At 43.9% G+C, this 27,660-nt stretch overlaps 1 protein-coding gene across 1 annotated transcript in view; it reads left to right on the top strand.

The window, feature by feature from the left end:
• The first annotated feature begins 12,970 nt into the window (after window positions 1–12,970).
• The window catches only part of SLC5A1 (solute carrier family 5 member 1), a 48,242-nt gene continuing 33,552 nt past the window's right edge, over window positions 12,971–27,660 (top strand). The window contains exons 1-2 of the mRNA XM_070762309.1: window positions 12,971–13,314; window positions 26,872–26,943. Coding sequence (XP_070618410.1) covers window positions 13,183–13,314; window positions 26,872–26,943 — 204 coding nt within the window. The 5' untranslated portion in view covers window positions 12,971–13,182. The remainder of the gene's footprint in view (window positions 13,315–26,871; window positions 26,944–27,660) is intronic.

Below are 27,660 nucleotides of genomic sequence, written 5' to 3' on the forward strand. Positions count from 1 at the left end.
GACACTTCATCTACAAAAAGATATTGACAAAATTGAACAGGTCCAAAGACGGGCTACAAGAATGGTGGAAGGTCTTAAGCATAAAACTTATCAGGAAAGATTTCATGAACTCCATCTGTATAGTCTGGAGGACAGAAGGAAAAGGGGGGACATGATCGAAACATTTAAATATGTCAAAGGGTTAAATAAGGTTCAGGAGGGAAGTATTTTTAATAGGAAAGTGAACCCAAGAACAAGGGGACACAATCTGAATTTAGTTGGGGGAAAGATCAAAAGCAACATGAGAAAATATTATTTTACTGAAAGAGTAGTAGATCCTTGGAACAAACTTCCAGCAGACGTGGTTGGTTAATCCACAGTAACTGAATTTAAACATGCCTGGGATAAACATATATCCATCCTAAGATAAAAATACAGGAAACAGTATAAGGGCAGACTAGATGGACCATGAGGTCTTTTTCTGCCGTCAGTCTTCTATGTTTCTAAAATAAAATAAAAAATAAAAATAAAATAAAATAAAATAAAATAAAATAAAATAAAATAAAATAAAATAAAATAAAATAAAATAAAATAAAATAAAATAAAATAATAAAATAAAATAAAATAAAATAAAATAAAATAAAATAAAATAAAATAAAATAAAATAAAATAAAATAAAATAAAATAAAATAAAATAAAATAAAATAAAATAAAATAAAATAAAATAAAATAAAATAAAATAAAATAAAATAAAATAAAATAAAATAATAATAAAATAAAATAAAATAAAATAAAATCCGACCACTTTGACAGGGATAGTGATGGGGGTGGGGTGTGTAAAGGGCCAGGGCTGCAGGAGGATCATCTCTGGCCCAGAAGGGGAGATCTCGGCCCCAGTTCATACAAGATGCACCCCAGATAAGTTATTTATAGCCGGGACTACTTGCCAGGCTAAACCAAAAAGGTGCCGGATGGCATCTGTCATTCCACGGTGCATGACTGGGGATGACGGAGGTTGCCTTTTAGTTAGGAAAAGCAGCACTGAGTCATTTGCAGTGAGAAGGCAGGATGAGGAGGCTCCTCCAAAAGTTGCCTCCTGACCCAATTCTCAAGAGGGATGTGGGCTTCCCAGCAGCCCCCCTCTTTCCCCCTTCCGGTCCTGAGTGGAAGAACTGAAGGAAGGGAGGAAAAATGCTGCCTGCAGAGATCCACCAAGTTTACACTTGGGTCAAAATGTAAATATTCAACCTGGGCAGGAAGTTTTGCTCAGAGCAGCCCCTCCCCACCCCTCCTTATCTCAAGATATGCTGAGCAAACGAAGGTGCTTGGACAGGTGAGTTCGGCCCTTGCATGGAGCTCCCAGCCTCTGCGGCATAGAAACATAGAAGACTGACAGCAGAATAAGACCTCATGGTCCATCTAGTCTGCCCTTATACTATTTTCTGTATTTTATCCTAGGATGGATATACTGTACGTTTATCCCAGGCATGTTTAAATTCAGTTATTGTGGATTTACCAACCACGTCTGCTGGAAGTTTGTTCCAAGCGTTTGCTACTCTTTCAGTAAAATAATATTTTCTCATGTTGCTTTTGATCTTTCCCCCAACTAACTTCAGATTCTGTCCCCTTGTTCTTGTGTTCACTTTCCTATTAAAAACACTTCCCTCCTGGACCTTATTTAAGCCTTTATCATAATTAAATGTTTCGATCATGTTCCCCCTTTTCCTTCTGTCGTCCAGACTATACAGATTGAGTTCATGAAGTCTTTCCTGATACGTTTTATGCTTAAGACCTTCCACCATTCTTGTAGCCTGTCTTTGGACCCATTCAATTTTGTCAATATCTTTTTGCTCTTTGCTAAGCCTTCATTAAGGGGAGGAAGAAGGTTCCAAGCTTGATAGGAAAAGTCTTTCAACCTCCAGGGATGGATGGACTTAATAATAATAATAATAATAATAATAATAATAATAATAATAATAATAATAAAATAAAATAAAATTAGATTTGTATGACGCCCCCTCCGAAGACTCGGAATGGCTCACAACAATAGTGAACAATGTAAACAAATCCAATACTTAAAAAGACATCTAAAAACCCCACATCATTAAAATAATCATACAACTAAATTATACCATACATAAACCATATTAGCAAAGGAGATACCTCAATTGCCCCATGCCTGGCAACACAGTTGGGAAGTGTTGCTCTGTTTGTCTCTGAGTTTAGGGGCAAAGGCTACTAATTGAATTCTTCATCTTAGGGCGAAGACTTTCTCCGAGAAGGCTCATAGCTCTCCCATCATCACTCTTGATGTTGTCACAGCACCCACTTCCCCTTCTTGGACAATTTTCCTTTTTTAAAAAAATGCAACTTTACCCCAATGGAAGGAGGAGTCTTGGCTGGGAAATTTGGGGACTTGAAACCTAGTGGACTAGTTGGATTAGTGTGATGTAGGGGCTCCTGCATCGGCAGGGGGTTGGACTAGATGACCTGCAGGGTCCCTTGCAACTCTATTAATAAATATAGAAACATAGAAACATAGAAATCTGATGGCAAAAAAAGATCTCATGGTCCATCTAGTCTGCCCTTATACTATTTCCTGTATTTTATCTTAAGATGGATATATGTTTATCCCAGGCATGTTTAAATTCAGTTACTGTGGATTTATCTATCACGTCTGCTGGAAGTTTGTTCCAAGGATCTACTACTCTTTCAGTAAAATAATATTTTCTCATGTTGCTTTTGATCTTTCCCCCAACTAACTTCAGATTGTGTCCCCTCGTTCTTGTGTTCACTTTCCTATTAAAAACGCTTTTAAAAACGCTTCCCTCCTGGACCTTATTTAACCCTTTAACATATTTAAATGTTTCGATCATGTCCCCCCTTTCCCTTCTGTCCTCCAGACTATACAGATTGAGTTCATGAAGTCTTTCCTGATCAGTTTTATGCTTAAGACCTTCCACCATTCTTGTAGCCCGTCTTTGGACCCGTTCAATTTTGTCAATATCCTTTTGTAGGTGAGGTCTCCAGAACTGAACACAGTATTATTCCAAATGGGGTCTCACCAGCACTCTATATAGCGGGATCATAATCTCCCTCTTCCTGCTTGTTATACCTCTAGCTATAAAATATAAACTCCAAAGATGGGTGGTGCTCAACTAGGTGCCCTCTGTAATTGGAGAGCGAGCGGGTGCTTCCTCTCTTCCCAGCATCCGTGGGCTTTCTAACCCATGCAGGTAAATGTTGTGCAGGAGATCATCCTTCATCCTTCAGCTGATCCTGATCTTTTCCGCCTGAGAACAGATTCCAAGAAACGCTCCTTTCCTCATTCACCTGGCAAGAAGACACCAATGGAAACCAGTGGAACCACTCAACATCCTCCCTGGGCTTGGCTGTGGATGGGGTGGGTGAGTCACCTGCTCTGCACTGGGAACCCTCTTTGTCAGCTCCTGTGGGGTGAGGAGCTTACAAGCCCTCTGGAATTTCCACCCGCCTGGCCTGTGGTTTTCCTGAAGATTTATGTCAACCAAGGTTGAAGGCTGCCTGGAAATTCTACCTGTGGCTACAAAGAGGGCTTGTTAAACAAGGATGTTACCTGCGCAGTGAGCCAGGACAGGGGGCTTACTGCCCTTCACCTGTTGTCTCCAACTCCAGGCAACCCCGAGTTTGGATAATAACAAAAACAACAACAACAATAATAATGATAATAATAATAATAATAATAATAATAATAATAATAATAATAATAAACAACTCAATCTGTATAGTCTGGAGGACAGAAGGAAAAGGGGGGACATGATCGAAACATTTAAATATGTGAAAGGGTTAAATAAGGTCCAGGAGGGAAGTGTTTTCAATAGGAAAGTGAACCCAAGAACACCCTCGGGTGTTTTGTGCTGACGTTCCCACCTCTTGTCCTCTCCTGCATTCCCTCTTTTAATCCTGGGATCCTGTAATCATTACCCGTTTATTTGGCCAGGAGAAGGGGAAGAGATAATCATCCCCAGAGATTAGAAGGTCTCTATTAATAAGACACTTCTAACATTTCCTCTCCCTTAAAAACCGTGTCAAGTACCACAAATCACAAAAAATCCTGATTTAACTCCAGTGGTCCCTCTACTTGAGAACTTAATTCATTCCGTGACCAGGTTCTTAAGTAGAAAAATTTGTAAATAGAAGCAATTTTTCCCATAGGAATCAATGTAAAAGCAAATAATGCGTGCAAACCCATTAGGAAAGAAATAAAAGCTAAGTATTTGGGTGGGAGGAGGAGGAGGAAGAAGAGAAGGAGGACAATCACTGCTGAAGGAAGAAGGTGAGGTGAGGGGAATAAAAACTCCAAAACTTTAAGGCTTAAAGGCTGACTCCCATACACTGCACCAGAGAGAGAAACCCAGAGGGGCGAGAGGGGGGAACCTCCCGTTCCTTTGACTGAAAGGTGGCTGCTGCTGCCACCTGCTTCCTCTTCCTTCCCATGCTGAAGGGCTCCCCTCTTCTCTCGTTCGCTCGCTTTGTAGCTGGCGTCTTTCCTTCATTGAAGTGACTCCTCGGTTTGGCTGAAGCTGAGTTGATTTGGCTGGGACGAAGCGCCCACTATTGCCTTTACATGCCCAGATGCTCCGGGAGGCAACCTTGCGCCGGGTGTGTGGGAGGCAGCGCGAGGGAATCACCACAGCAAAGTGGTTTATTCCCTCTCCAAGCGCCCAGAGAAAGGAAAATGCTTTGTTCGCTCTGGACTGCCAAAGCCTCCTTAAGCGCCACTGAAAGGCTCCTCTGGCAGCCCAGAAAAGCCCAAGATGGCCAGGATTAAAGGGGGAATGGCAGGAAACTGGCCGGGCCTTCGTACTTGTCTCAAATTTATTGGGAAATTTTTCCGGGCTCGGGCTCTTAAGTAGAAAACAGTTCTTAAGAAGAGGCAAAAAAATCTTGAACACCCGGTTCTTATCTAGAAAGGTTCTTAAGTAGAGGTACCACTGTTTATACATAAAAGGTTTTTCCCTCCAGTTTTGTTGCTTTGTAGAACATCGATGTATTCCCATTGTTATTAATCTATTCTGATTGTGTTCCTTTTTCATTGTTTATTTTATAGGCTACATTATTTTAATTCTTTTTGCACTCCTTTCATTTTCTCCCTTTTTATTACTGCAAGCTGCCTAGAGTACCTCTGTGGTAGGAAGACAGCAAACAAATTGAACAAATAAATTTTAAAAATGAAATTTTCTTCTCTGAGGAATGGGAGAGTCTCTCTGTGCAACTTTTTTCCCCTTCTGCTGTTGCTGCTTTGATTCCATCATTTTCTCCTCTGGTTTAATGAAGACGAGGCTTAGGAGCGATAGGATAGCAGTCCTCCAATATCTGACAGGTTGCCCCAAAGAAGAGGTCCTCAGCCTATTTTTTTTTAATGTTTTATTTTAAATTTTCAGTTACATTAAAAAGAAAACATATCAATAGTCATCTACAGATCGTTGCCCGTTTCAGATTCATATTTGATATATCTTACTTTGCTATAAATAACAATCACGTTACTATATATGTGATAAAGAAAATTGTGAGAAAGATATATAATTTATATATTCATATTTGAACTAATCTTCATAAAAGAGTCTTACAAGTCATTACTATTTTGGGGTGTTTCTCTTTGTATTCTCTTTGTATTACTCTGGATTGATCTGTTTTGGGTCTACCATTTTCCCCATGGTTGTTCTAATTCATTGACTTTTATACCAATAATAATAATAATAATAATAATAATAATAATAATAATAATAAAAAATTAGATTTGTATGCCGCCCTTCTCCAAAGACTCGTCTCTTGTCATTTCATCCATCTCAGCACATCTGTAAACTTTTTTCATCTAGTGACGCATATAATCACAGCTACCAGAATAACGTATGTTCAGACATGATAGCTTCAAGGCAGGATTAGACAGATTCATGGATGCCAAGTGTATTGGTGGTTATTGAAACGGATGTCCATGTTGGTTGAGGCAGGCAGGGTTCCCTTGAGTACCATTTGTTGGGTGTTAAGGGAAAGGGAGGGTCTTGCCTTCTCTTTCTGCTCAACATCCCCATGGACAATTGGTGGGCCACTGGGTGACACAGAATGCTGGACTCGATGGGCTTTGGCCTGATTCAGCAGGGCTCTTCTTATGTTAAACATGAAAGAGCCAATCTATCCCATATGAAAGCCAAATCATTGAAAAAGCTCAGCCTATTTTCCTAAGCAAGACGGGAAGTAACAGATGGGAAATCATCACGGAGACAAGCAATGTAGAATTAAGGAGAAATTTCCTGACAGTGAGGACAATCCACCAGGGGAACAGAAGTTGCCTCCAGAGGTTGTAGGTGCTTCTTCACTGGAGATTTTTAAGAAAAGACAGGACAACCCTGTGTCTGAGATGGTAGAGGGCTTGAGCAGGAGGTTGGACTAGAAGACCTCCAAGGTATATAGAGATATAGGTGAGACAATAGGACAGGGGACAGGAGACACGCTAGTGCACTTATGCACACCCCTTACTGACCTCTTAGGAATCTGGAGAGGTCAACTGTGGATAGTCTAAGGGTAAAATGTTGGGGGTTAGGGGAAGATACTACGGAGTCCGGTAATGAGTTCCACGCTTCGACAACTCGATTACTAAAGTCGTATTTTTTACAGTCCAATTTGGAGCGGTTAATATTAAGCTTGTATCAGTTGTGTGCTCTTGTGTTGTTGTGGTTGAAGCTGAAGTAGTCGTTGACAGGCGGGACGCTGCAGCATATGATCTTGTAGGCAATACTTAGATCATGTTTAAGGCATCGTAGTTATAAGCTTTCTAGACCCAGAATAGTGAGTCTAGTTTCGTAGAGTATTCTGTTTTGGATGGAGGAGTGAAGGGCTCTTCTGATGAAGTATCTTTGGACATTTTTGAGGGTGTTGGGAGATGGAGCCCTCCCCTCAAGCTCCGTTGAGCCCCCCGTTGGAAAGGCCAATTCCTGATGGCCCCCCTCCTAGGGTGGCCACATTCCAGACAATGGACCTTCCTCTTGGCCAGGCCAAAACTGGGGGACCCAGGCAGGTTGAGGCCCCATTGTCAATGGAGCAGCAGCTCTCCCCATGCAGGGTTTGAGAAGAGTTATGCTGGGTGCTCATAGCTTTGGCCAGTGGGGTTGAAAGACCTGGTCTGGCTTGAGCCTATAATGCAAGTGGTGGGTCACCAGGTCAGTGGGGGAGGTTTGTGCAGAAAAGTTACTGAAAGAGAGACTTGTTTTTAGAAGGTCGAGTTCCAGCTTTTGCAAAGTTAGGCTCCAGCAAACAGTTGAAAAGTTGTCAGCCCTTGTCCCAATTAAGGTTAATAACTTGCTTTCTGGCAAAGGTTCATTGATCTTTAACAGTTGCATGAAGAAGCCAAACACATTCCTTGCTTGGTGTGTGTGTGTGAGAGAGAGAGAGAGGGAGAGAGAGACTGACCGACTGACTTTCTTGATGTTTTGCAGCTTCTAAACCCAAAGGGGCTTTGTTGAGAGAAGAAAAAAATGGTGAGCCCCAAAAGTTGTTCCTTATGGAACTTTCAGTCCAAATACAGTGGTACTTCTACCTAAGAACTTAATTGATTCCGTGACCAGGTTTTTAAGTAGAAACGTTCTTAAGAAGAAGCAATTTTTCCCATAGGAATCAATGTAAAAGCAAATAATGCGTGCAAACCCATTAGGAAAGAAATAAAAGCTCGGAATTTGGGTGGGAGGAAAAGGAGGAGGAAGAAGAGGAGGAGGACAATCGCTGCCGAAGGAAGAAGGTGAGGTGAAGGGAGCGTTTCTTTTCTCTGGGTGCTGGCATGTTTATTCCCTCTCCAAGCGCCCAGAGAAAGGAAAATGCTTCGTTCGCTATGGACTGCCAAAGCCTCCTTAAGTGCCACCAAAAGGCTCCTCTGGTAGCCCAGAAAAGCCCAAGATGGCCGGGATTAAAGGGGGAATGGCAGGAAACTGGCCGAGCCTTTGTGCCGCTCTCAAATTTCCTGGGAAATTTTTCCAGGCTCGGGTTCTTAAGTAGAAAATGGTTCTTAAGAAGAGGCAAAAAAATCTTGAACACCCGCTTCTTAAATAGAAAAGGTCTTAAGTAGAGGCATTCCTAACTAGAGGTACCTCTGTACTGGCAACAAGCTTCTAGAAGTTGTGGTTGCTCTGTGGTGGGTCACACGTACATGTGTGTGGGGCGCATGGAATTATGGGTGGAGGCACGCATGCACGACCCCCCCCCCCTTTGGCCTGCAAACCAATAAAGGTTTGCCATGACTGTTATAATGGGTCTCTTGCTTGAGCATGTGGTTGGACTAGAAGACCTCCAAGGGTCCCTTCCAATTCTGTTATTCTATCTGTGTTATGAGGTGAAATGACAGGCGAATCTGTCATTTATTCAGGAGATTTACTAATTTAATTTTTTTTAAAAAAAATTACATTTAAATTAAATTTAAAATTTAAAAAGAACAAAAAAAAACCCAACCCAAATCCAGCCATGCTTTACCTTAAAGTGTTTTCTAGCAGACGTGGTTGGTAAATCCACAGTAGCTGAGTTTAAGCATGCCTGGGATAAACATGTATCCATCCTGGGATAAAATGCAGGAAGTATTTTTATTTTATTTATTTATTTATTTTTATTTATTTGTCAAACAATTATAGGGTGATAATTTGTACAAATGAAACATTAGATAAGTAATGATAAAAAGTAACAAAAGAAGACAATAGGACAGGGATGGTAGGCACAGTGGTGCGCTTATGCACGCCCCTTACCGACCTCTTAGAAAGGGGGAGAGGTCGATTATAGATAGTCTAAGGTTAAAGGTTTTGGGGTTAGGAGTAGAAACCACAGAATCAGGTAGTGCATTCCAGGCGTTGATTACTCTGTTGCTGAAGTCGTATTTTTTGCAGTCAAGTTTGGAGCGGTTGACATTTAGTTTAAATTGATTTCATGCTCATGTGTTGTTGCGGTTGAAGGTGAAGTGGTCGTTAACAGGAAGGACATTTTGGTATATGATTTTATGAACTATAATTAAGTCGGAACGGAGACGACGGAGTTGTAAGTTGTCTAAACCAAGAATTTCAAGTCTGGCAAAGTAAGGTATTCTGTTGTGAGAAGAGGAATGAAGGACTCTTCTTGTGAAATATTTCTGGACTCTCTCAATTGTGTTGATGTCAGATATGCAATAATAATAATAATAATAATAATAATAATAATAATAATAATAATAATAACAACAACAACAACAACAACAACAATAATAATTTATTAGATTTGTATGCCGCCCCTCTCCAAAGACTCGGGGTGGCTCACAACAATGATAAAAACAGTATTATAGTGAAACAAATCTAATATTAAAAAGAAATATGTAAAACCCTATCATATTAAAACCAGACAGCACATACATATGTGGGTTCCACACAGAGGTGAGCTGTATTCTAGGATTGGTCTGACAAATGTTTTGTAAGCTCTTGTTAGCAGTTCAAAATTACCAGAGAAGAAGCTGCAAAGGATTAGGTTAACAACTCTTAAAGCCTTTTTGGCAATGTTGTTGCAGTGGGCTCTAGGAAATAGTATAAGGGCAGACTGGATGGACCATGAGGTCTTTTTCAGCCGTCAATCTTCTATGTTTCTATGTTTCTATCTTAAAATGGGCATCTTCCCACAAGTCCCCAGTTGGCAGGCCCGACCCATGTGGGTTCGGGTTAGGATTTCAAGGCCTGAGAGTTGTAGGAAAGGATTCATTTTCCTCCTTTGCTAGTTGTAGTTTAATCCTTGCTATTTGCCCAGGTATTTATTGTTTAACCACCAGGTTAAGTGGACGTTCTTGCCAAGGTATGCAAACTGGCAAGAATGCTGCTGACTCCCGTTTACACTTTGCTCGCGACAGGGAAAAAGTTGCTTTAAAACAAGGGGAACCGAGAGAGACGGAACCTGCTGGTGTGAACCCTTTCAGATCTGTTCAGTGATCTTCTTTGGTAGTGAGGGATTCTGTGTCCAGTTCTGGAGACCTCACCTACAAAAAGATATTGATAAAATTGAACGGGTCCAAAGATGGGCTACAAGAACGGTGGAAGGTCTTAAGCATAAAACTTATCAGGGAAGACTTCATGAACTCAATCTATCTAGTCTGGAGGACAGAAGGGAAAGGGGGGGACACAATTGAGACATTTAAATAGGTTAAAAGGTTAAATACGTTTCAGGAGGGAAGTGTATTCAATAGGGAAGTGAACCCAAGAACAAGGGGGCACAATCTGAGGAGAGTTGGGAGAAAGATCAGAAGCTACGTGAGAAAATATTATTTGACTGAAAGAGTAGTAGATGCTTGGAACAAACTTCCAGCAGACGTGGTTGGACAATCCACAAGAATTGAATTTAAACATGCCTGGGATAAATCCGTTGTAGGATAAAATACAGGAAATAGTATAAGGGCAGACTAGATGGACCAGGAGATCTTTTTCTGCCGTCAATTTTCTAAGTTTCTATGTCGTTTCCATTTCTTCTTTGCTAACTGGCTTAAGTGAGATGAATGGGTTTGGCTGGAGAAGTCCACAAGTCTTAAACTTGCCAAGTTTGAAAACCTCTGAATTAGAGGGAGTTGTCCACCTTAAACCAAAATCTACACACATTAGCAACCCGTCTTCCCCCTTATACAACCCAGAGTTGTCCCTCTATTCAGGCATCTGTTTCCCAGAATCCCTTACAAATGTTGCAAAGGCTTCTAGGCCGCAGTTTTTGGGTTGTGAGAAATTCATTCTTCATTCAAACCAGTTTTGACCACATCATTGAGTAGCCCTTATGATACGAGGGTCGCCCAGAAAGCAATGCATCACATTTTCTTTTCACAGCCTACAGTAATGGTGCAAATGTGAAAACTTTAGATATGTACATGATTTGAATTGTCAGGTGTGTGTGTGTAAATTTTGTGTTTCTTCAGACAGTGTACCTGCAGCAGTGTTTCAAAATGGCGTCTGTGAGAGATGAACGTTACAAGCAGCATGTCGTCATTGAATTTCTCACTGCGGAGAAAGAAACTGTGTAGTTTATGGAGAATGTGCAGTCGACAGAAGTACGGCTAGTCACTGGGCACAGAGGGGGAGGCCATTACAGTGCAGAAATGGCTTTGTGACCAGAACAAGGAGTGGTACTGACAGGGCATGTGTCTCGCTGGAGGAAGGCTCTAGAATGGGATGGAGATTACAAGGAAAAATAGGAAGTGTATAAGAAACCTCATTCTTTCTTGTGTGTAAGTTTCATTGTGTTCAATGAATAATTGTTGAAGAAAAAAAATGTGGTGCATTATTTTCTGGGCGACCCTCACATTATTCCCACTTTCTGGCCTTCCCAGATGCGCCCATGTTTCATCAACACTCCGCGGCCTGCACTGACTGCCGATCAGTTTCTGGTCACAATTCAAAGCATTGGTTTTTACCTATAAAGCCCTACATGGCATCGGACCAGAATACCTCCAGGACCGTCTTCTGCCGCATGAATCCCAGCAGCCGATTAGGTCCCAAAGAGTCAGCCTTCTCCAGGTCCCGTCGATTAAACAATGTCATTTGGAGGGACACAGAGGAAGAGCCTTCTCTGGGGCAGCCCCGGCCATCTGGAACCAACTCCCCCCGGAGATCAGAACTGCCCCCACCCTCCTTGCCTTTCATAAGTTGTTGAAAACTCACTTGTGCCGTCAGGCATGGGGAAATTGATACCTCCCTTTACTTGGTTGATGTATGGTTTGATTGGGTTGTGTGATTATTTTATTATAAGGGTTTTTTAAAAATTGTGTTTTAAATATTGGATTTGTACATTGTGATTGTAGTAAGTTTCCCCGAGTTTTTGGAGAGGGCCAGCATGCAAATCTAAATAATAATAATAATAATAATAATAATAATAATAATAATAATAATAATAATAATAAAACAAGCATAGACATGATGATCCACTGGAACCTGTGCCGGAACTACCATTTACCAGTGGCAAAGAGCTGGTGGGATCATAAGCCTGAAAAAGTGGTCAAAAATGAGCAAGCAAAACTATTGTGGGACTTCCGACTTCAGACTGATCGAAGTCTGAAGCATAACACACCAGACATCCTGATTGTGGAGAAAAAGAAAGTATGGATCATCGCCATCGCAATCCCAGGAGACAGCAGAATTTAGGAGAAGCAGCTAGAGAAATTAGTGAAATACGAAGATCTAAAAATCGAGCTGCAACGACTCTGGCATAAGCCAGTGAAAGTGGTCCCAGTGGTACTTGGCACGCTGGGCACAGTGCCAAAGGATCTCAGCGGACATTTGAAAACCATCGGAATTGACAAAATCTCCATCTGTCAATGGCAAAAGGCCGCTTTACTGGGATCGGCAAACATAATTCGCCGCTACATCATGCAGTCCTAGGTGCTTGGGAAGCGCCCGACTGGTGATGAAATACAAAATCCAGCATAGTGATCTCGTTTGCTGTGTTGTATTGAAATAATAATAATAATAATAATAATAATAATAATAATAATAATAATAATAACAACTACTATTATTATTATTATTATTATTATTATTATTATTATTATTATTATTATTATTATTCACTTATTGAGTAATCCAGGGCAAAACTTTGCGAGGCCACAGCCATGGTTCATTTGATACGACAGGCTCAGGATGAGCAACATATTGAGTAGCTGAGGTTTGAACTGCTGCTCCTCTCTTCTCCCTGGCTCCTGAAGGGCTCCCTGCTCCTTCTGCTCTCCAGGCCGGCCAAGAGATGAGCCAGCTTGGTGAGAGAATGCCAGGCCTCCTTTCTTGGGGAGTTCCCAGCCCCGCGTGTATCAGAACGCTCCGTGATCTGGAGCTCTTGCGTATTAGGCACTGAACTGGCCCGGCAGCCTCCTGAGCCAAGTGCTCGTCTCCCTGAGCACCGGCCCAGCCACTCCTCCTCCTCCTCTTCCAGCGCCTCCTGCCAAGTCACCTGCTTCAGGGTACAAAAACCAGCCCCGGCTGCCGCTGCAGGGCTTGTGCAGTTGGCATCGCCGGAGAAAATCTCCCTTCGCTAGAGCACCTGTCGGGACTCAAGCATCATCCGTGGGCTGAGGAGCAGACTCTCCCGGTTACATATTACTCAGGAGCGAAGGGGGGGAATTGATCATTAACTGGGCCACTCGGCCGGGAGGTATAAGAAGAAGCCGATCGACCCAGGTTGGGAGGCCCCGAAACTGGCACGATGGCCACCCCGGCGGCTACCACGGTCCTGGCCCAGCAGGGGTCCAAATCCTCTTCCATCGCCATTGCGAACGCAGCTGACATCTCGGTCATTGTCATCTACTTCCTCGTGGTCCTCGTGGTTGGCCTGTGGGTGAGTGACAGCTCTCTTTGCCATCGTTGGTGGGGGGTTCCTGATGAGAGCAATCGACTGCTGGATCAGAAGTCGCCTTTGGAGGTTCTGGGAGCTTCATCCCTGGAGGCCTTGAAGAAGAGGCTGGACTCTCAGAAAGGATTTTGGGCTGTGATGGTGAACCTATGGCTCGGGTGCCGCAGGTGACACTTGGAGCCATATCTGCTGGCAACATACATGTGTGTGCCGGCCAGCTGATTTTTGGCTTGCAAAGAGGCTCATGGAGGGAGTTTTTGGCTTCCAGGGGGATGGGAGAGCATTTTTACCAGGGAAGCCTTTGGAGCCTTGAGAGGGCAAAATATGAGCCTACTGGGCCCACCAGGAGTTGGGAAATAGGCTGTTTCCAGCCTCCCAGAGGGTGTTCTTGGGTTCACTTTCCTATTGAAAACACTTCCCTCCTGAACCTTATTGAACCCTTTAACATATTTAAATGTTTCAATCGTGTCCGCCCTTTCCCTTCTGACCGACGTCTGCTGGAAGTTTGTTCCAAGCATCTACTACTTTTTCAGTTAAAAAATATTTTCTCACGTGGCTTCTGATCTTTCCCCCAACTAGCCGCAGATTGTGCCCCCGTGTTCTTGTGTCCACTTTCCTGTTAAAAAACACTTCCCTCCTGAACCTTATTGAACCCTTTAACATATTTAAATGTTTCAATCGTGTCCCTCCTTTCCCTTCTGATCAACGTCTGCTGGAAGTTTGTTCCAAGCATCTACTACTCTTTCAGTTAAATAATATTTTCTCACATTGCTTCTGATCTTTCCCCCAACTAGACTCAGATTGTGCCCCCTCCCCATGTTCTTGTGTTCACTTTCCTGTTAAAAACACTTCCCTCCTGAACCTTATTTAACCAATTTAAATGTTTCGATTGTGTCCCCCCTTTCCCTTCTGTCCTCCAGACCAGTGTTTCCCAACCTTGGCAACTTGAAGATATTTGGACTTCAACTCCCAGAATTCCTCAGCCAGCATTTACTGGCTGGGGAATTCTGGGAGTTGAAGTCCAAATATCTTCAAGTTGCCAAGGTTGGGAAACACTGCTCCAGACTATAGAATTGGAATTGGAGGGCCTGCCTCAGAAGGGGCACCCATCTCCAAGCGACGTGGCATAAGGTGTGATACCAGGTGGCTGCACCACTTATTGATGGCACTTTTGGTTCAGAATCCATGTCATTGTCAAGTGTCAGGTTTGCACTTTTGCCATGGACTGGGGCCTCCTGGCTTCATCGTTAGTTTCAGGAGAGAAGTGTTTTCAATGGAAAAGTGAGCACAAGAACAAGGGGGCACAACCTCAGGTTAGTTGGGGGAAAGATCAGAAGCAACGTGAGAAAATATTATTTTACTGAAAGAGTAGTAGATGCTTGGAAAAAACTTCCAGCAGACATGGTTGGTAAATCAGGCTACACGAATGGTGGAAGGTCTTAAGCTTAAAACCTATCAGGAAAGACTTAGTGAACTCCATCTGTATAGTCTGGAGGACAGAAGGGAAAGGGGGGACATGATCGAAACATTTAAATATGTTAAAGGGTCAAATAAGGTTCAGGAGGGAAGTATTTTTAATAGGAAAGTGAACCCAAGAAAAAGGGGGCACAATCTGAGGTTGGTTGGGGGAAAGATCAGAAGCAACGTGACAAAATATTATTTGACTGAAAGAGTAGTAGATGCTTGCAACAAACTTCCAGCAGACGTGATTGGTAAATCCACGGTCACTGAATGTAAACATGCCTGGAATAAACATAGATCCATCCTAAGATAAAATACAGGAAGTAGTATAAGGGCAGACTAGGTGGACCAGGAGGTCTTTTTCTGCGGTCAATCTTCTATGTTTCTATGTTTCGCTTGTGGGAAGCCAGCAGGGGAAATCCCAAAAGGCCATTCCGTGAGTGTGGAGATGCTCTAAGAAGACCAGGTGTAAGCTCCCCTCAATCAGCATCATTGGCAGTTTGGACAGGTGCTGAATGAATGCTCACCAAGCAAGGTCTCCATGTGAAGCCAGGGCGTTTTCAAACTTTCAAGTTTCTGTTACTGTAGGTTTACCCTAAAGGTGGAGTTTTGCATTCTTGGTTGTGATGTCCTGTCTGCCTGGACTACCTAGAAGGGTTGGCAAGAAGCCTCCTTTGCAAGCAGTCTCTGTCGGCTGGGCCCTCTGCCTAAGAGTGGACAGGAGGCCCTAGGAAGCCCATATTGTCCCCCCAAATGCCCAGGTTAAGGGTCTCCGCAGCCTCCTTTAGCATTGAGCAATGCCTTCTAAACAATGTCGTCTGGTGGGACCCAGGGGAAGAGCCTTCTCTGTGGCGGCCCCAGCCCTCTGGAACCAACTCCCTCCAGAGATTAGGACTGCCCACACCCTCCTCGCCTTTCGTAAGTTATTAAAAACTCATCTTTGCCGCCGGGCATGGGGAAATTAACACACACACCCCAATTGTCAAGGTTGGGGTATGGTTTGATTGGATTGTGTGATTATTTTATTATAAGGGTTTTAAATTGTATTTTTTAAAATTGGGTTTGTACACTGTTCAGGTTGTTGTGAGCCGCCCCGAGTCTTTGGAGATGGACGGCATACAAATCTAATTAATAATAATAATAATAATAATTATTATTATTATTATTATTATTATTATCATCATCATCATCGTCAGGGAAGTTTCGGGAGTTGACAGTTGTCAACAGTGAAAAATTGCAGTCCAAGAGGCCTTTCAACCCTCCAGCATTCTGCACATGCCTAGTGGAACCCTCCTCTGTCTGTTCACATTCCCATGGGGGGTTCTTGGCTTAAAGCAGGCTGAGAATTCAACTCTGTCCCGTCCCGAGGCAAACCTTGGCCCCGAAACCCTTTGCCAAAGTCCAGTTGCCAAACTCTGGGGAGAAGCTGGCTGGGGAATCTTGAAAGGTGGAGTCCTCACATCTTAAAGTTGCCAAGGTGAGCAAAGCCTCACGTCGGTGAAACTGACCCAGTGAAGGAAGCCTAGAAATTCCCGGGAGAGATTCCAAAGAGAACCCAGCTCAGAGGGAGAGAGCAAAGGAGCATCAAGTGATTCCCCCAACTTCTAGAAACACAAGCCAGGCAGAGCCATGGGGGGAGGGGGCTCAGTTAAAAGCCTGGGGGGGACTGCAGGGAGGGGGTTGTCTCTCCAAGGAAGAAGTGCAGAGAAGAGCGACAAAGATGATTTGGGGACTGGAGGCTAAAACACATGCAGAACAGTTGCAGGAACTGGACATAGCTAGTTTAATGAAAACAAAGATCAGGGGAGACACGATAGCAGTCTTCCGATATCTCAGGGGTTGCCACAAAGAAGAGGGAGTCAACCTATTCTTCAAAGCACCTGAGTGTAGAACAAGAAGCAATGGGGGGAAACTAAACAAGGAGAGAAGCAACTTAGAACTAAGGAGAAATTTCCCGGCAGTTAAACAATTTATCAGCGGAACAGCTTGCCACCAGAACTTGTGAATAATAATAATAATAATAATAATAATAATAATAATAATAATAATAATAACAACAACAACAATAATAACAACAACAACAATAATAGTAATAATAATAATAATAATAATAATAATAATAATAATAATTATTATTATTATTATTATTATTATTATTATTATTATTATTTAGATTTGTATGCCGCCCCTCTCCGAAGACTCTGAGCGGCTCACAACAGGAATACAAAATACAAATCCAATGATTAAGAAAAAGTAAAACCGGCCAACTCTGTGGGACCTAATCGGTCGCTGGGATTCGTGCTCCAACACTGGACGTTTTTAAGCAGATGTTGGATAACCAGTAGTGTCGGGTTTCCTGCCTAAGTAGCGGGTTGGGCTAGAAGACCTCCAAGGTCCCTTCTAACTCTGTTGTTATTATTATTAAGAAGTCAGGTGGGAATGTCAAGGAGGGCGAGGCTGAAGCAGAGACCAGACTGGGGGTGATAACACTCTCACTGCCCCCCCCCAAAAAGGCAGCTTGCCAGGACCTCCGGCCAGCCTTGGGCAGCACTGCGAAGGCTGGCACTGGGGAGGCCTTCTGGCCCTCGCTGGGCCTGTTGTGTCCCCTTGTGAGGAAGCCAAGCCCCCTGCTGAGAGGACCAGGGGTCATCCCTGCCCCTGCTGAGCTGGGTCTCTAAGGGCTGGACTCAAGGAGGAGCTCCTAGAGCCAAGTTGGGGGTGCAGCTGGACAACTCTCCCTCCATTCTTTTGGGTTGCCCCAGTTGTCCTTGCAGGGACCCTCCCTATTGGCCAGAAAGAGCTCAGATGGGCAGCCTTCATACGTGGCTGGAGAATTGGGAGCACTGATGTCCACCCATCTCCCCAAGGTTGCCAGGCCTGAGCTGCCCTTCCACCCTGGAGGGGCTCGGAAGACAAACCCCCACCTGAAGGAACCCCTCTTGGGCAAGTGGGCCAGTAATGGGCAGCCAAACTTTTTACTGCCACACTGTGGGTGTGGCTTATTTTGTGGGTGTGGCTTGGTGGTCAGGTGACTGGGTAGGAGTGGCTTGCTGGCCATGTGACCAGGTGGGAGTGGCATTGAACGATCCTCATCGTTCAAGTGAACTGTGAAGTCCTCGACTTATAACCTCACCAGTGTCGCTTGCTGGGGTGACAATTTGCTTCGTGTTTCCCGCGCTCTCCTTCCTGGGTCGTCCCCTTCCTCAGGCTGGGTAGCCAGGCGAATGGGTGCTGATCAGCTGTTGAGAAAAGAGGGGGGAGGAAATGGCCCCCCTGCAACTTCTGCTGGTGCTGGTCTCCCTGCCGCTTTCCAAGGAAGAGGAGGATGGGAGGGGGGAATAGTCAGCTGGAGCTGGGCACACAGCTTCATTTCTGCCGGTGGAACTGTGTTCCACTCCGTGCTGCCTGCTGCCCACCCCTGAAGTGGGCCATTCGGGGTGGGGTGGGGTTCCCTTCTGTCTCTTTTCAGGGGGTAAAAAAATAAATCTGACTTTTTTGGGGGTGGATGCAGAACGTGGCCCTTGGATCAGTGTCGGCTTTCAGGAAGGGAGAGGGGCGCCCCTCCCCCTCCAGGATGTTCTCTGCAAATTAGGGTCAATCAATGGCCAGGAAATGTTTGCCTGCCTAATGACTCAGGGTTGAAATATGCGCGGGAGAGTTTGATCGAGAGGGTTATTTCGGCACAGAAAGCGCTCAGGTGGGGCAGCTGCTGCTTTGGCACGAACATCTAAGGGATCCCTTAAGAGCAGCCCTTGAAGCGCCTGGGAAAAATCTCTGTGAAAGAGTCCTTTGGTTAAAAAGACCTGTCTGTCAGGCTGGCTTCGCTCAGAATTTAGGAAAAGTAACACTCAGAGGCAGGGCTGGGCAGCAGGCAGGACGGGGTGGAACGCAGTTCCACCCGCGGAAATGAAACTGTATGCACAACTCCAGCTGACTGGCAGCTGTCACTTCCTGGATTAGTGGTCTCAGCTCAGCTCTCCTTTTTTCCCCTGCTGTGCGCTCCTTGCTTTTTTCCTCTTTCTTCCTTCCTGGCCTCGGACAAGCTTCCCTCTCTCCTGCCCGACTCCCCTCCAGCCTCACGCGGCCACCTCCCAAGGCCAGGAGAGCCGCGCCACGCCAAAGCCGTCTGGGCTGCAGTCTTTTTCCCCTAACGAAGCCCTCATTCTGCCCACAGCTACAATGAAAAGCCATTCAGTTCACTTGAACGCTGATGACTGTTTAAGCCACTCCCACCTGGTCACATGGCAGGCAAGCCACTCCTACCCAGTCACATGACCATCAAGCCACACCCACAAAATAAACCACACCCACAGTGTGGGTGTGGCAGTAAAAATTTTGGCTTCGCATTACTGCTCAGAACAGAAGCCATTTTGCAGGTATACAATTTTTCTTTATTTTTCTTCCGATATACAATAAAACAACATGAGCAATAAAAAACACAGAATCGATGCTTAAAATAATAATTAATGATATTTCTTTGATACGTTAAACATTCAGAGACAAAAAACGCTAATAATACTTTCAATATGTACTTTTTTTATCCTCTTCTTTGCTGAGGTAATTAAAATTAACTACACATGAGATATATTTCATCTGCAGATAACAATATTTATTTATTTATTTATTTATTATTTATTACTTGGATTTGGCTCACAACATGTAGAAACAAATCATAAGTAATCAAACAATTTAAAATTTTAAAGATTTTAAAAAAACAGACACACACACAAGCATACCATATATAAATTAAACCATATATAAATTAAACGTGCCCAGGGGGAGATGTTTCAATTCCCCCATGCCTGACGGCAAAGGTGGGTTTTAAGAAGTTTACGGAAGGCAGGAAGAGTAGGGGCAGTTCTAATCTCCGGGGGGAGTTGGTTCCAGAGGGCCGGTGCCGCCACAGAGAAGGCTCTTCCCCTGGGGCCCGCCAACCGACATTGCTTAGTTGACGGGACCCGGAGAAGGCCCACTCTGTGGGACCCTAATTGGTCGCTGGGATTCGTGCGGCAGGAGGCGGTCTCGGAGATATTCTGGTCCAGTGCCATGAAGGGCTTTAAAGGTCATAACCAACACTTTGAATTGTGACCGGAAACTGATCGGCAGCCAATGCAGACTGCGGAGTGATGGAGAAACATGGGCATACCTAGGTAAGCCCATGACTGCTCTCGCAGCTGCATTTTGCACGATCTGAAGTTTCCGAACACTTTTCAAAGGTAGCCCCATGTAGAGAGCATTACAGTAGTCGAACCTCGAGGTGATGAGGGCATGAGTGACTGTGAGCAATGAGTCCCGGTCCAGATAGGGCCGCAACTGGTGCACCAGGCGAACCTGGGCAAACGCCCCCCTCGCCACAGCTGAGAGATGTTGTTCTAATGTGAGCTGTGGATCGAGGAGGACGCCCAAGTTACGGACCCTCTCTGAGGGGGTCAATAATTCCCCCCCCAGGGTGATGGATGGACAGATGGAATTGTCCTTGGGAGGCAAAACCCACAGCCACTCCGTCTTATCCGGGTTGAGTTTGAGTCTGTTGACACCCATCCAGGCCCCAACAGCCTCCAGGCACCGGCACATCACTTCCACCGCTTCGTTGACTATTATGAAATCTAGTCCCTTATATTCCCTTTTTCTATTTATAATAAAACATAAACATCTTAACTCAGCATTTAATCTCTGTGTTAACTCCTTATCCAATGCTGCCACCAATCCTTATTTCATCATCTGGGTCTTTAATAGATTAAAATTAAATCATCATATATTTCTTCAAAAGTCATTAAAAAAAATACTTCTCAATTATTTTTAGTTTTGAACTTCACAAAAGTGAACTTTACTAAATCAGAAGTGAATGCATGGAAAGAAAAGAAAAATCTGAGGAAAAAGGTGTGACAGTTGCCCATATTACCCAATGGATTCTACTCGGGCTCTCCGTTTTAGTTTGGGTTGTGTGATTGTTTTTAAATCAAGGGTTTTTAACTGTTTTGCTTTTTAATCATTGGATTTGTATTTTGTATTGCTGTTGTGAGCTGCTCCGAGTCTTCGGAGAGGGGCAGCATACAAATTTAATAAATTATTATTATTATTATTATTATTATTATTATTATTATTATTATTATTATTATTAATTATATCAAAGTAACCCCAAGTAGTAATAATAATAATAATAATTATTATTATTATTATTATTATTATTAATTATATCAAAGTAACCCCAAGTAATAATAATAATAATAATAATAATAATAATAATAATAATAATAATAACTTTAATTATTATTATTATTATTATTATTAATTAGATTTGTATGCCGCCCCTCTCCATAGACTTGGGGTGGCTTACAGCAATGATAAAAACAATGTATAACAAATCTAATATTTAAAAACTCTAAAAAACCCTTATTTATAAAGCAAAACATATGCCCAAACATACCATGCATAAACTATATAGGCCTGGGGGAGATGTCTCAATTTCCCCATGCCTGATGGCAGAGGTGAGTTTTGAGGAGTTTGCGAAAGGCAAGGAGGGTGGGGGAAATTCTAATCTCCGGGGGGAGTTGGTTCCAGAGGGTCGGGGCCGCCACAGAGAAGGCTCTTCCCCTGGGTCCCGCCAGATGACATTGTTTAGTCGACGAGACCCGGAGAAGGCCAACTCTGTGGGACCTAGCTGGTCGCTGGGATTTGTGCGGCAGAATGCCCCCCTTTTCAATTCACTCAATCCCCATTGTCCATCCTCGTCAGGTGGATGCATCTTCATGGGCGCATCATGTTTTTGGAATGCACGCCACCAACCCACCCCTTTAATCACCCGTTCTCAGGAGAAAGGAAACTCTCCCAGCCTTCAGCAGAAGAAATGAAACTTCCTTGGGTTCCTCCAGTAGACTTCCCCCTCCCAAATCCCAGCACCTATCCCACCTGCTACCCCGTTTCTCATGACAGCTGAAGCGCAGTTGAAGGATGACCCACAGCGAGGTTGACATTGTCCTTCAGAGCAGGGCCTGGGGATGGAGGCGTCCACGGCCCCTCCCACTTGCAGCCTCTAGAGGGCTCTCAGGGTGGCCCCAGGGGACTTTGAGGGCAGGATCCCCCCTCTGGATGGGCCAGGCAGCTGCTCATCGCCAGGGCCCAGCAGGGGACTGTGGATCCTTCAGTCACCTGAGACAGGTAGACAGCCACCTGATGGCATAAATCTCGACTGAGGAAATTCCATCCGGTCAGCCGTTTCGGTCAGTTGCAGCAAAGACAATAAAATCGGCCCCGGTCGGATGATCAATTGTGGCTCTTATGCAACAAGTCCTGGACGCCCGGCCCGGCGGAACCGTCGCTGCCCTTTTGTAACAGCCACGGCTGCCCTCCGTCTCTCCGACTGCCATTAGCACAATGGATGGATGGGAGTCACCTGAGGCAGAGCTAGGTTAAGTTGGCTCTTCTATGACCTGTGGACTTCAACTCCCAGAATTCCTGAGCCAATCATGCTAGCTCAGGAATTGTGGGAGTTGAAGTCCACATGTCATAAAAGAGCCAACTTGGCCTACCCATGACCTGAGGGATTCCACAAAGAGGGGAGGGACAAAAGACCCAACTTTTGCCTTCCTGCCTCTACCAAAGCTTCTTCCATGGAAGCCACAAGGGCCCGAAGGCAGCCCCCTAAAAAGCTCCCCACCACCACTCTGTCACCTGAAGGATTTGGATGATGTCCAGGAAGGACATGGAGCATGGAAATGCTTTGAAATCTGATGATCTGCCTCCCCTTTTGTTATAGAATTCTTTACTGGCCAAGTGTGAGTGGACACACAAGGAATTTGTCTTTGGTGCAGATGCTCTCAATGTACATAAAAGAAAAGATACACGAATAGAATAGAATAGAATACAATACAATACAATACAATTCTTTACGAGCCAAGTGTGTGTGGACACAAGGAATTTGTCTTTGGTGCAGATGCTCTCAGTGTACGTAAAACAAAAGATACATTAGAATAGAACAAAATAGAATAGAATAGAATGATCCCGCTGTATAGAGCACTGGTGAGAAATGGGTGATGAGTGCAATCAGGCGGTAGGAAGAGCAAGTAGAATGCTTGGCTGCATAGCTAGAGGTATAACAAGCAGGAAGAGGGAGATTGTGATCCCGCTATATAGAGCGCTGGTGAGACCACATTTGGAATACTGCGTTCAGTTCTGCAGACCTCACCTGCAAAAAAAGATGGATAAAATTGAACAGGTACAAAAATGGTGGAAGGTCTTAAGCATAAAACTTATCAGGAAAGACTTCATGAACTCCATCTGTATAGTCTGGAGGACAGAAGGGAAAGGGGGGACATGATCAAAACATTTCAATATGTGAAAGGGTTAAATAAGGTTCAGGAGAGAAGTGTTTTCAATAGGAAAGGGAACCCAAGAACAAGGGGACACAATCTGAGGTTAGTTGGGGGAAAGGTCAGAAGCAACGTGAGAAAATATTATTTGACTGAAAGAGTCGTAGATGCTTGGAACAAACTTCCAGCAGACGTGATTGGTAAATCCACAGTCACTGAATTTTACTAGTTAGAAATGAAACAATGTCCTCATTTAATAACTGTTGGGATCCCTTTTACAGCTGGTTAGGAAAAAAAAGAGAATAACTAGCTACAAGATTGAAATGATGGATATAAACTTGACCAGTTACAAATCCGGTATATAGCTCTCTTGTATTTTCTATAGTAAGAAGAGACCTTAGATATATACAGATAGAATATTTACTACTATTTTCTAAAATCTCTATACTTTGATTAATTCAACACTTGCATTTGCCTACCCAGATGATTAATCCGAACCATGGTAATGAGCTAATAAATTAGGAATTAGTTCTCGTTTTCAATACAGCTCCCCCGGACATTCGCCAACCCCTTTATCCTTTCTATCTTTTCTATGTCCTCTGTCTTTTCTATCTTTTTCCCTCCTCTTCTTTACCCTTTTCCTACTTACCCTTCTTCCCTTTTCCCTACAAGTCTTTAATTTCGTAAATTGTTATATTATGCTAGGATTTAACTGTTTTCTGTTTTGATTATTATTTTATGTTTTGTACATTTGTAAATAAAAAATTATAAAACAAAAAACAAAAAAAACCCCTGAATTTTAAACATGCCTGGGATAAACATAGATCCATCCTAAGACAAAATACTGGGAATGGTATAAGGGCAGACTAGATGGGCCAGGAGGTCTTTTCCTGCCCTCAATCTGCCATGTCTCTATGTTTCTATGAATAGAATAGAATAGAATAGAATAGAATTCTTTATTGGCCAAGTGTGATTGCACACACAAGGAATTTGTCTTTGGTGCAAATTTCTTAGTGTACATAAAAGAAAATAAACATTATCGATGCAAAAACTCTTCTGAGATGACTAGGAAGAGAAAGGGGAGCAGCCAAAGGGCGGAATGAAGCCTGGGGGTGCCTGATGCTGCTTGCGGAGGGGCCTGCTTGGAGGGCTGGGAGAGAACAAGGCGCATCCCACGTGTCTCTTGTAGGAAGTGAGGTTCTTTCGGAGCCTCATCCCTATGCAAAGGAGGCAGGAGAAACTCCCACAGGGATGGCGTCTGTTGCCAGGAAATAACCGTATAACCACCCTCTCGAATGCCTTCTAGGTGGTGTTATGCTATTACCTTTGTTTTAAAATGTACACAAATTGGAAGGAAAGGCATTCAGGCCTGAATCATAGGATAAAGAGGGGGATCAATGCAGCCAACACCCAGCTAGGCAGGTAGGAACACCAATCAATCAAGCACGAAATGATTTCCCAATCAAGGAAGTGCCGGAGGGGAAACCCAGCCCCCCCACACACACCAATTCTGCTGCCTCTAGACAGGGATCAAACCTGCCTTGCACTGATTATGTTGCCTAGATAGGTAAGGAAACACCTGCAAGCTGGAAAACTCGGCTTGAGAACACCAAATGTAACTCAAAGGAATCGTTCAATTCCTAGCCTCAAAACATCGCTACAGAGCCCTGCACACCAAGACAACAAGACACAAGAACAGTTTTTTCCAGAACGCCATCACTCTGCTAAACAAATAATTCCCTCCACACTGTCAGACTTTTTACTAAATCTGCACTTCTCTTTCTACTAGTTTTTCTCATCATTCCTATCACCCTTTTCCTCCCACTTAGGACTGGATGTCTGTAACTTGTTGCTTGTATCCTAAGATTTTTTATTAATATTGTTTCTTCATTGCTTATTTGACCCCTATGACAATCATTAAGTGCTGTACCACATGATTCTTGACAAATGTATCTTTTTCTTTTATGTACACTGAGAGCATCTGCACCAAAGACAAATTCCTTGTGTGTCCAATCACACTTGGCCAATAAAATTCTATTCTATTCTATTCTATTCTATTCTATTCCATTCCATTCCATTCCATTCCACTCCACTCCATTCCATTCCACTCCACTCCACTCCATCCCATCCTGTGGGGCTGGGCAGCTGGCCTTGTGCCCAGGCGGGGGAGGATGTGTCTCCCCACTCCTGGCTCAGCACAAGCTAGTCCGCAGACTGATTTTGTGTGGTCTCCTTGCTCACCCAAAATAAGAATATGTGCGTGCAATAGAGAGAGAGAGAGAGTGAGAGAGAGGAAGCGAGGGAGGGACGATCACCTCCACTCATTCATTCCACCAACTTCACCTACATCCCTGTAGTGCTCCCCACCCACAAGCTGCTCAAGGCTACTAACCTGGCATGGCTGGTGGAGATCAGCTCCACCAAGAAAGAGAAGGTTGAAGAAGGAAACTGCAGTTTAATAATTCCAAATGTAAAATAATGCACTTGGGCAAAAGGAATCCTCCATCTGAGTAGTGTATTGGCAGTTCTGTGCTAGCAAAAACTTCAGAAGAGAAGGATTTAAGGGTAGTGCACCATAGTGCCTACTGTCCCCTGTCCTATAGTCTCATTCATTCATTCATTCATTCATTTATTGGATTTGTATGCCGCCCCTCTCCGTGGACTCGGGGTGGCTAACAACAATGTTAAAAACAGCATACAACAATCCAATACTAAAACAACTAAAAAACCCTTATTATAAAACCAAACATACATACAAACATACCATGCATAAATTGTAAAGGCCTAGGGGGAAAGAATATCTCAGTTTCCCCCATGCCTGACGACAGAGGTGGATTTTAAGGAGCTTACGAAAGGCGAGGAGGGAGGGATATCTCATATATCTTCTCTTCTATCTCTTATATCCATCATCTATCTATTATATTTCTTTTATCTCTTATATTTTCTGCTATTCTCTCTAGTTATATTTTACTCCTATATTTCTATACTGTCTTTGATACATGCTGCTCGTATATATCCTCTATAACCTTCATTGTGTATTATTGTGTATTAGACAAAACAAATAAATAAATGAAATGAAATAAAATAGTGATTTCTGACAGTCTCCAAATGGGTGAACAGTGTGGTCAGGCGGTAGGGAAAGCAAGTAGAATGCTTGGCTGCATAGCTAGAAGTATAACAAGTAGGAAGAGGGAGATTGTGATCCTGCTGTATAGAGCGCTGGTGAGACCACATTTGGAATACCGGGGACTTCACCTACAAAAAGAGATTGATCAAATTGAACGGGTCCAAAGATGGGCTACAAAAATGGTGGAACGTCTTAAGCATAAAACGTATCAGGAAAGACTTCATGAACTCCATCTGTCTAGTCTGGAGGACAGAAGGGAAAGGTGGGACATGATCGAAACTTTTAAATATGTCAAAGGGTTAAATAAGGTTCAGAAGGGAAGTGTTTTTAATAGGGAAGTGAACCCAAGAACAAGGGGGCACAACCTGAGGTTAGTTGGGGTGAAGATCAGAAGCAACGTGAGAAAATATTCTTTGACTGAAAGAGGAGTAGATGCTTGGAACAAACTCCCAGCAGACGTGGTTGGTAAATTCACAGTCACTGAATTTAAACATGCCTGGGATAAACATATATTCATCCTAAGAAAATACAGGAAATAGCATAAGGGCAGACTAGATGGACCAGGAGGTCTTTTTCTGCCGTCAGTCTTCTATGTTTCTCAGGCCCTTCCACTGTGACCAATTTCTCCACTTTCTTTGCCTCCAGGCCATGTACTCAACCAACCGGGGGACTGTCGGAGGATTCTTCTTGGCTGGCCGGAACATGGTGTGGTGGCCGGTGAGTTTCAACAATGGGGGGGGAGGCCTTTCCCACCAGGGTCCCTCTCTGGAAGGGCAGCATCTTCGCTTTGCACTGTCCTCCCCCTGGGGGGGGGGGTGGATGTTTTCTCCAGGGTTGGGGGGGGGACTGTTTCCTTTGTCTTTGTGAGGAGAGGAGCTTTTGCATTGCAGTCCAGACGCTTCAGAGGAGCCCAGCAGCCTCTTTCCCCCACCCCCATGTTCTCTTGAAACTGCCCTCCTCAGTGGGCATTCCTATTTGTGAGCATTTTGCTTGGACTGCAGGCAGACTGGACCCCTGACTCCCCCACGGCTGCCTTTAGCATGGGGATGGCCCCCTGAACCATATCTGCTCACTCAGGCCCTCATCCCATCAAGGTTCGACTTCTGCAACGCTCTCTACATGTCCGGAAACTTCAGATCGTGCAGAATGCGGCCGCCAGAGCAATCATGGCCTTTCCCAGATATGCCCTAGTTTCATCAACACTCTGCGGCCTGCACTGGCTGCCAATCAGTTTCCGGTCATAATTCAAAGTGTTCGTTATGACCTATAAAGCACTACATGGCATCGGGCCAGAATATCTCCGGGACCGCCTTCTGCCGCACGAATCCCAGTGACCGATTAGGTCCCACAGAGTTGGCCTTCTCCAGGTTCCGTCAACAAAACAATGTCGTCTGGCAGGACCTAGGGGAAGAGCCTTCTCTGTGGCGGCCCCGG

Source organism: Erythrolamprus reginae, chromosome 10 (genome assembly GCF_031021105.1).
Source record: "Erythrolamprus reginae isolate rEryReg1 chromosome 10, rEryReg1.hap1, whole genome shotgun sequence".
Taxonomy (NCBI): Eukaryota; Metazoa; Chordata; class Lepidosauria; order Squamata; family Dipsadidae; genus Erythrolamprus; species Erythrolamprus reginae.